General features: G+C 53.8%; 1 protein-coding gene across 4 annotated transcripts in view; it reads left to right on the top strand.

Moving 5' to 3' along the window:
* Window positions 1-3031: 3031 nt before the first annotated feature.
* ZDHHC18 (zinc finger DHHC-type palmitoyltransferase 18) overlaps window positions 3032-9982 on the top strand; it is a 29671-nt gene continuing 22720 nt past the window's right edge. For 2 of the 4 annotated variants that reach the window (XM_070260664.1, XM_070260663.1), the window contains exons 1-2: window positions 3033-3457; window positions 7805-7965. In XM_070260664.1, coding sequence (XP_070116765.1) covers window positions 3135-3457; window positions 7805-7965 — 484 coding nt within the window. In that variant the 5' untranslated portion in view covers window positions 3033-3134. Of the gene's footprint in view, window positions 3458-7804; window positions 7966-9982 lie in introns of all 4 variants that reach the window. The other 2 variants (XM_070260662.1, XM_023635401.2) reach the window with 2 other exon arrangements.

Genomic DNA, 9982 nt, shown 5'->3' with positions numbered 1-9982 from the left:
GCCTTGGTCCCTCCTCCAAGTGCAGAGACACTGACGCCAGAACTGGTCTTGGAGGTCGGAGCTGCAGCTCTGTAGGGCCCCTCTGCTAGGTTTCTAAGTTTTAGTAATAACAAGCTCTTCCCTTTGTTCTCTTAGCCCTAGGAGTTATAGATGCTTCCTGCTGTTGCTGTCTTCATGATATCTCAGAGTTTTCTGCTTACCCTTTCAGTTATCTAGTTAACAACTTTATACCTAATTAACCATTTTAACCATTCTTTATATTAAATTCTCTCTGTCCAATGACTGGTGTGTTTTCTCTCTCATTGACTGGGCCCTGACTGATTCTGAAATTGGTACTAGGAGAGGCCTTGGGAAATAGACCTCAAAAAATGGGATTAGGGAATGGGTTTGGTTGTGTCATTGGGTTTGGATGTGCTAAGCTCCTTGCCAGTGAGAAAAGTGATGCTACTAATCCATGGCATGCTGTGGCATCATGATTAATCAAATTATCACCTGTGGTTATTTGTGATGAAGTGCCAAGTAGAGCACTGCGTTGGGGGCCCAAGTGCTTGTTGCAGTTGACTGCAGTGATGAGGACTACAGGGACCTGGTATGGGAGGAATTCTTCTGACTGCAGCAGAGTCCTTGCAGAAAGAAAATGACAAGCTCTCAGCTCAAGTCATGGTCATAGAGTCATAGAGCTTCCATGACAGCCATAAAGAATCTCTTATTTCTTGTAGCTACCAGACTTATTGCTGCAAATAAAGCAAAAATAGTGTGTATATTGCAGAGTGACATCAGTTGAATTCAGTCTTACTAAGTCTTTCCTGTGATTGAGAATGAGTGGGACCCTGAAACTTGGAATGGGGGCTGCTGGTTTGACTTTCTTCTAGGTTCTCAGAGTCTCCTCCATTCTGCTAGCAGATGGCAAGGAGAGCAAACATCAGCACCTGGGAGTTTCATGGGCCAGGTTGTCACTTCCACTCACATTCCATTAGCCAGAATTAAGTCACTTGACCACACCTATCTGTAAGAGAGGCTGCTAACTGTGGGAACTGGTGAGAATGAGTAGTTTATGCCACACTAAATGGATCACTAGTGACATTTAAGATAGACGTTTTAGGGGAGTGATGTAGACAGAGGCCAACTGTAGAAAGTTAAGAAATGAATAGGTGACAAGGAAGAGCTAGCTACTCTTTAGTATGACTCTACGGAGAGAGAAAAAGATTAACCTGAAGCTAGAGAGAGGAGGTAGCCAAATATGGAAAGCTGTTTCTGGTGTTGACTTTTTAGTCTAGCTTTGCTTTTTTAATTGATAGAGGAGAACCGAGCATGTGTTTGCAGTCTTGATGAACGGGAAGAGAGACAGGACATGAGTGGAGGGTTGGCCATGGGCAGGAGGCCCACATCTTGAAGATGAGAGGAAAGGACAGATGCAAACAGAGAAATTATGAGGAAGAGAGGAAGGAAGCTGAAAATGATGCAGGATAGTTTTGATTTCTGTAAAACAAGAAGAAAGAAAAGGTGTAGGGTTGCAAGAAGAGCCAGCTGAGGTGGGACAGCAGGAATCTGTACTGGGACCAGTATGTCCACAGCCAAGGAGCAAGAGGGAAAGAAACCCACAACGTGCTTCACTCCAAGGGCAGGCTCATCAAATCCAGAATCTTTGGCACGAAGGAGTATGGCTGGGCAGCCTTTGGCATGTGTAACAATTAGTGGTCCTTGAGGTCACTGTTGTTGCCTTTCTACCCCTCTGCATCATGTATTTTGACTTCTTTTCTTACTCTCTCCTATCCGAGTCTCCAGCTCTCTCTTTTCCTATACTTTTCCTTCAGTTTTCCAGTAACCCCAGTGTGGTGGACAGACCCTAAAGTGACCCCAGTGGTTCCTGCCTCCTGGTATTCACACCTTTGTCTGATCCTCTCCAATTCCACTGAGACCTGTGACTTGCTTCTAACCTATAGAATACGACAACAGTGATGAGATGTCCCTCCTGTTACATATATAATAAGTTATATGAAAACTCTCAGCAGACTGGAGCTAGAGACTCTCCTTTGTGGGCTTGATGAAGCAAGCGGCCATGCTGGAGAAGGCGGCACAGCAAGGAACTGTGGTAACCTCTAGGAACAGCAGATGGCCTCTGGAACCTGAGGGAGGCCTCTAGCTGACAGCCAGCAAAAATCACAGGCCCTCTCTCATACAGTCGCAAGGAAATAAATTCCGCCAACAAAACCTGAATGGGCTTGCAAGTGGATTCTTCCCAATTTGGGTCACCGGGTAAGAATGTAGCCTTGCTGACACCTGGATTGTAGCCTTCTGAGACTCCAAGCAAAGGACTAATCTAAGCTGCCCTGGGGGCTCCTGACCTGGAACCTGTGTTGTCCTAAGACGCTAAATTTGTGGTAATTTGTTACATACCAATAGAAAACAAATAGACTGAGAATTCCTGAAAAACACTGGGGTCCTGTGGCATCCACCCTACATTAGGTGACACCTAGGAAAGCCTGGGTCTGGATTCAAATCACAGAGCTGGGTGAGGGAGGCCAGAGGATGTGTCACACACACCCACTGGCACTTGGAACTTCAAGACAGTGGTTAACAGGCCCCTGGCTTTCAAAGCCGATTGTGTCCCCACCCCCACCCCTGCCTGCCTTCCCAAATGCCTGTCCAGTCAGTCCTCAGAGACGGGTGAAGCGGGGCCCTGGAATTACAGATGGCCAGAAGCAGATCACGAAGTCTACCACGCGAATCTCGGCGCTTGGCACAGTGCCCGGCACACAGGGGCCGCCCAACTAATGGTTTGATTGCAAAAGAACAGAAGGAGCCCTCGGGCGCGCATCTGCCGCCCCGTCATCGTGCAGAAGGGACCGGGGCGGCTGGGGGGCGGCAGGGACTGCCCAGGGCCCTGCAGCAGGTCGGACGGGGCCGCGGGGCCCGAGCGCCATCCCGGGCCCAGGCGGAGAGGGCGCTGCGGCGGGAGGCCGCGCCGGGCGGGGGAGGAGGGGGGGCGGGGCGGGGCGGGGCCGTGGGGCCGCCCCCAGAGAGCGAGCGCCGCGCGCCGCCGCCGCCGCCGCCGCCACCTCCGCCGCTCCGCCCGGGTCCCGGTGCTGCGCGGCCGGCCCGCGGGGCGCGGAGCTGAGGCCGCGGCCGGCTGCATGAAGGACTGCGAGTACCAGCAGATCAGCCCCGGGGCCGCCCCGCCGGCCTCCTCTCCCGGGGCGCGCCGCCCCGGCCCCGCCGCGCCCCCCGGCCCGGGCCCCGGGCCCCCGCCGCCCGCCGCCGCGCCGCGCTGGAGCAGCAGCGGCAGTGGCAGCGGCAGCGGGAGCATCGGCCGCCGCCCACGGCGCAAGTGGGAGGTGTTCCCGGGCCGCAACCGCTTCTACTGCGGCGGCCGCCTCATGCTGGCCGGCCACGGCGGCATCTTCGCACTCACGCTGCTGCTCATCCTCACCACCACCGTCCTCTTCTTCGTCTTCGAGTGAGTTCGGCGGCGACCCCCGTCCCCGCCCCGTCAGGCCCCCATCCCCTCCGCTCCCTGCCGCGTACCCCATCTTCCCCACCCATGATGGGCACTCCAGCCCCTCTGGTCCCCTGCTGAGCATCCCGTCCTCTCCCATCTCCGGGACACTCCACCCTTCCCAGCACCTGCCAGGCACCCTCCCATCCCTGCTCCTCCATGGCCTGCATCCTCCCTTGCCTCTCAGAATCTGCCCTCAAGCCTCTCCAATCTCCTCGCATATCTCTAAGCCGTTCTCCTTGGTCCCCTCTGCCGGTCCTCCCTTGCCTGTTTGGATACGCTATCTATGCTGGTCGCCTCCGCCACTCCCAGCCACCCCATCCTCTCTGGCCCCGCCCTGGCACCCAGCCTTTGCCAGTCTCTGCCAGGGACACCACCCTCCCATGCCCCTCCGTGACCCCCATCCTCTCTACCCTCTTAGAATCTGTCCCCCAGGCCTCCCCTGCTCCTTGGATAGATCCCCTCACTCTTGCCTATCCCATGGACTGTCTTTTGCCCACTCCCCAGGTTCTTTCTGACCCCTTGAGGCATCTTTTTTTATAGCCCATCCAGACAAAACTTCTGAATTTCTTCCGTGTCCTTTGGCTATATAATCCCACCACAAAGTTCCAAACCATCTTCTCCGTTCTGTCTAGGGTCCCCCTAGGGTCCTCTCATCACCTCTGTACTCTCAGACCCGCCCCCCTTGCTATCTCCTCAGTCATTCTCACACTAGGCCCTCAGGCAGTCTTCTCTCAAACATCTTTGGGTCTGTCATGCCTCCCCTTCCCTTTCCAGCACTTTCCTTAGTTTCCCCAGAGCTTCCAGTCCCCCCATCAGCCTCCTCCTGTCCCCTCAGACATCTCCCAAGCTCCTGCCCCCCACCTCCTGACCTCTTGGCTTTTCTTCCCTTCTCAAAATTCCAGAGCATCCCCCTGGCCTGTTCCACAGCAGGAACAGCTGCAGTAATGCCTTCTTATTTTTCGAGAGCATCCAGAGTACTTTCGTGTGACAGGTCATGTTTGCCCCCATGGGTTTTTGACCTCTTCATATCCCTAGTGACCCAGGATTGGCCCACACTGTATCACCATTTTATTGATGGAGGAAGGGGTACCTGTCGCTTTACCAGGTCACATATTTGTATCGGAAGTTTTCCACTCTGCTCTTGGTCTCTGGCTTGAGCCACCTGCTGTGTGACTCCTTGCACACACCCACCCCGTGCTGCATGAGCTCCACCTTCCCCTCCTAGTTTCTCTCCATCCTTTGTGGTCTTACTTAATTATACAGTGTGGAGAAGAACTCTGTCTCTCCAGCCAACAGGCTTGGTTCAAATCCCAGCTCCACCGTACACTAACTGTGTGACTTCGGGGCAGTTGCTTCACCACAGAGCCTGTTTCCTCATCTATAACATGGGCTTTATAATAGTACCCACCCCCTCGGGTTGTCATGAGGGTGCCATGAAGTCACACACATAAGCTTTTAGTGGTAACGAGCACTTAATGCTGGCTGCTGCTATTACGTGTCTTCACCAAAAAACCCTTCCCAAGGGCCTGTGGCCATGATAAGGCTGCCACAAAGACACAGCCCCGAGGTACCCTTTCCAGCTGCCGGGTCATGTAGCTGCAATCTTGGGTTTCCCTTGAAGCAAGGTGAGGACTTCTACAAATTGGCTTCTCCCTTTTGCCCTTCCTTTCTGAGTCAGGGTAGATAAAAAGTTCCGGGATAATTTCACAAGCAGAGGCTCTGGGGTGCCCCCAGCCCCCAGCATGGCCCCTGGGCTGAGTTTCAGATCCCCCTCATTGAGCCAGCCTACGTGGGTGTTTTGAAAGTGCCTTTTCCAGTATCCCCCCAGCTCTCTCGGGTCCTCCCAGGCAGGCTGCAGCTGAGGCAGGAGGAAGTGATGCGTGCTGTGGTTGGCCCCTGTGACCCTGCACAGGGCGAGTCGGTCAGTTCAGAAGCAGGACCTTCTCTAGGCTGAGTGGATATATCTTCACTGGTGACGGATTTGTCCCCACAGAGGGAGGAAGCGAGGACTTCTGGGTTCAAGGAGAGCCTGTGAATCGTCTTGCCTCTGTGTCTGTCCTCCTCACCTGGGGTGGTGGAGTTGGTGGGAGGGTTTGGGTTCCAGCCAAGAGCTCACCTGGCTCTGAACTGGAGTGAAAGGTCAGTGGGAACCTGGCACTTAGGAATGCTGCTGCTGAGGGTGTGGCGGGTCAGAGGCCCTGACACCCTCCCGTTTCTCTGGGGGAAGATGAAGGTGGCTCTCTAGGGCCTTTCCTTCTTAGGATGGGTTTGCCCCATTCTTTGGTTTGGTGGATTATTGCCCAGGCCTCCCGGCTTCTGCCCTACTTCCCACCCCCAGACAGCAGCCAGAGTGCCCCTTTAATTCTAAGTCAGATCCGAGTCCTCCCTGGCTTTCAGGATAAGAGCCAGAGCCCTGATAATGGGCTTCCTCTCTGTCCCCATCTCCTCCCACTATCCCCTGTGCATTCCCCTCCAGGTACATTGGCCTCCTTGCACATACCTACCTCAGGGCCTTTGCACAGTTTGAAACACCCTTCCTTTTTTTTTTTTTTTTTTGAGGAAGTTTAGCCCTGAGCTAATTGCTGCCAATCCTCCTCTTTTTGCTGAGGAAGACTGGTCCTGAGCTAACATCCATGCCCATCTTCCTTTACTTTATATATGGGACGCCTACCACAGCATGGCTTTTGCCAAGCGGTGCCATGTCTGCACCCGGGATCCGAACCATTGAACCCCAGACCGCCGAGAAGCAGAATGTGCGAACTTAACCGCTGTGCCACTGAGCCGGCCCCTGGAACACCCTTCCTTTAGATAGCCTCGTGGCTCACTCCCTCACTTTCTTCCGTCCTTCCCCGACCATGCCTATAACGTAGCAGATCACCCCACTCCCTACTGTCTCCTCTGCCCCGATTTATTGTTCTCTGAAGCACTTGTCACCATCTGACATCCTGTGCGTGTTCTTTTTGTTAGTTTCTTGCCTGTCTTTCTCCATGAGAGTAGGACTTTATTCTCCTCCCTGTGGTATTCTCAGTGCCTAGAACAGGGCCAGCTATGTGGTAGGTGCTCAATACAGTAAATATTTGTTGGAGAGCATTTGCTGGGACTCCAAAGACTCTACTCCTATCACTGGCTGGCTGGGTGACCTTGGATCTGGCAGTGGGCCACAGGCCCCCTCTGTAAACTCCGGGGGCTAGGACTTGGTGTTTCTGTGGGCTCTGCAGGTCTCAGACTTCAAGTCATCCCATCCCCCTCGCACCCCTAGGCGCACCACTTGTTGCACATGAACTGGTTGAGTTGCCACGTGGGTGACATGGAGGACCTGGCTCTGTTTGAGGTTCGGACCCCGGGAGCACGGAGGTGTTTGGAGCAGAACGTGGCCTGCTTGGAGCCCTTGGCCTTGGCCAACTCTGCTCCTCAGAGGCCTCTCTGAAGGCTGGAGCCTCTGACGGTGGAGGCTCCAGAATCAGCAGGTTCACTTCCTGCTACTTTGCCAGCTCCTGGAACTTTGGCTGAATCGGGCCTCCCAGCAGCTGGTCATCTCCCGAATGGCAGTCCCTCACCCCGTCAGGTACCACTTGGATGCCAGCCTTCAGGGGAAAATGGCAGTGGCTGGACCATGCTGTTTCCCCTGGGCCCCTTCATCTGGCTGACCGTATTCATTCTTTAGGTTTTAGCTCAGGCGTTATCTCCTTCAGCAAGCCTTTCCTGACTGTTCTGCCACTTTCCCCTTCCCCATTATAGCACACAAAGCCCTGGGTGGCAATTCTCTGTTTATATGTCTGCTCTCGCCACTAGACCGTAAGCCTCATTGAGGGAGCAGGGGACTCTTGTTTTATTCACTGCCATTATTCCTACTGCTTGTTGAAGGTATTGCCTGGCATGGAGAAGACCTCAGTAAATATTTGTGGAGTGAATGACTGGCTGAATGAATGAGTGAACACTGTTATGGATGGTTCATCTCAAGTGACAGTCTAATTCATTGGTAGTGGCTGCCTGAAGCTCTGTGTTAAGAAGGATTCTGAGGCTGCAGCTAAATGCAGGGGTTAAGAGAGCTGCGATCTATTGATCATATCTGCCGTGGGCTCAGGGGGTAAAGTACAAGGATCAATTAGTGATGACCGCTCTAGGCATTGATAGGGGGAGTGGCTGCACTTAGCTAGGGGCTGTTCTTCTGCCTCAGGGGGAGGCTCCGTTCAAGCTTGTGGTGGTGTTTGCAGAGATGAGACCACCTGCCTAGTGCTGTAGTTCTGTGCCCCAGGGAGCCCTTGGGGTATCTGCTCATCTCTCTCTCCCTCTCTCTCTCTCTAGCTGTCCCTTCCTGGCCCGCCAGCTGACCCTCGCCATCCCCATCATCGCTGGCATCCTCTTCTTCTTCGTCATGAGCTGCCTGCTGCAGACGAGTTTCACCGACCCTGGGATCCTGCCCCGGGCCACCGTCTGTGAGGCAGCTGCCCTGGAGAAACAGATCGGTGAGGCTCCTACTCCAGCTGAAGCTGTGTCTCCCAGCTCCTTGATTGGAGAGGAGGCCTGATTTTCCCTTCCCACACTATGTTAGCAACTGAGGATATGAGAGTGAGCAGGGCAGGCTGGAGCTAATGCTAGAGTGGAGGAGACAGATGACAAACAAGGGAGCAAATAAACAAGCAAGAAATGCCAGCAAGTGAAGGTCGTGATGGCGGCCAGCGTAGTACTGAGTGCTTTCCGGGAGCCAGGTGCTGTTTTCACCTCTCTATGTGCATGATCTTATTTATTCCCCAGTAATCCTGTGAGGTAGGGACTGTTGTTATCCTCCTTTTGCTGATTAATTAAACTGAGTCTCAGGGAGTTAAGTAATTGGTCCAAGATCACACAGGAAGTGGAAGAGCTGGGATGAGGCTCCAGGCAGTCTGACCAGAGCCCCTGCTCTTAAACCTTCATACACACTTATTCATTCACTCATCAGACATTTATTGAGCTCCTACTCTGTGCCAGGCACTTTTCTAGATGCTGACGATACAGAGTTGAACAGTCTGCCAATAATCCCTGCCCTCTTGGAGCTGACATTCCAGTGGGAGGAGAAAAACAGTAAACAAACAATGAAATATCTAGGATGTCAGACAGAAGAGGAGAGCAGGGAGGGAGGATGAGAGCTGGGGGAGGGTGTATGACTTCAAATAGGGGGGTCAGGGAAGGCCTCGAGAAGGAGGTGACATCTGAGCAAAGACCTGCAGAAATGAGAGGTTGAGTGTGTGGGTATCTGGGGGAAGAGTGTAATAGGTGTGGGGAGTGGGCTAGTTTAGCTTAGGTGGTCAGGGGAGGCCTCTTAGAGGAGGTGGCACTTGAGATGAGCCCTGAATGGTACGATGGAGCTAGTAATTGGTGGTCTGGAAACAGTAAAGGCAAAAGCCCCAAGTGGTAGACAAGCTGGTGTGTTTGAAGAATGGCAGGAAGGCAAGTGTGGCCAGAAAGAACCTGTGCCCCAAGGCACCCCAGGTGGCCCTTGATTCCTCCCAGACTGCTGTGTGGGTTCCCCTGGGTGACTGGGCACTGGGGCCAGGGCCTTAATCTCAGCTTGCTCCACCCAAGCTCCTTCCTGCTGAGAAGCCATGTGGGTATTTGTACACATCAGGGGTTTCCGGTCCGTGGTTGGCTGCTTCCCCTAACAGGGTGACTGTCAGACAGACTTTTAAATACCCACCTGGCCCTGAAGAGACCTAGTGCCCTGTAAATGTCAGAGCCCTGTAGCCTCCATCACGGAAAGTCATTCCACTCATTCTCTGGAGCAGCTCAGGAGGGTGGGCAGGAAGAAAGAGGATGTTCTCTTGCTCTGTCTGGTCTTTGTCTCAGGCCCATCCTCAGCCGCGCCCTCACTGCTGTCTTTCTCTGCCTGCATCCAGCTTCCTTCCCCCTCACACCCCTGGGCCACTTGCCACTTGGCCTTTCGGCTTCTGCTCCTTCAAAATCCCACGGTCTGACCTGGCCAGTCCACCTGGGAGCAGGAGAGGCTCAGCAGCAGCCCCATTTCTCCTCCCTCCAGGTTGGGGCTAATCGTGAGGCAGGATTGTTGTCCAGTTCAGCCTTGGCTCAGAGGTCTGGCTGCCTGGAATCCTCTGGCCTCTGTGAGCTGTTTGGGTAATATTGACAACAGTAATCCCCCATGTTTGGGGAGAGCTTGACCATGTGCTGAGTGCTTCCCATCCATTATCCCTACAAATACTTACAACAGCCTGGCTGTACCGATGCAGAAACTGAGGCAGCTGGTCACATGGCTGGGGAGTGGAGGCACGGAGACGGAGTGTGTACCTGTTTCCCAAACCCCTTGCTTTCTCTTCTGAGATGGCTGCAGGGACACAGCCCTAGTCTTACGTGGCCACACCCCCTTCATCCTTATGTCTCAGCTCAAGTGTCCCGTGCTCTGGGAAGCCTTTGTGAGCCCAGTTGAGCCAGACTTTGCATGACATTCCCAGAGTGTCATGTCCTTCCGTCTTGGCCCTGTGCTGTAGGTAG

This window comes from Equus caballus, chromosome 2 (assembly GCF_041296265.1).
Source record: "Equus caballus isolate H_3958 breed thoroughbred chromosome 2, TB-T2T, whole genome shotgun sequence".
NCBI lineage: Eukaryota > Metazoa > Chordata > Mammalia > Perissodactyla > Equidae > Equus > Equus caballus.
This window is presented reverse-complemented; position numbering and strand designations above follow the sequence as displayed.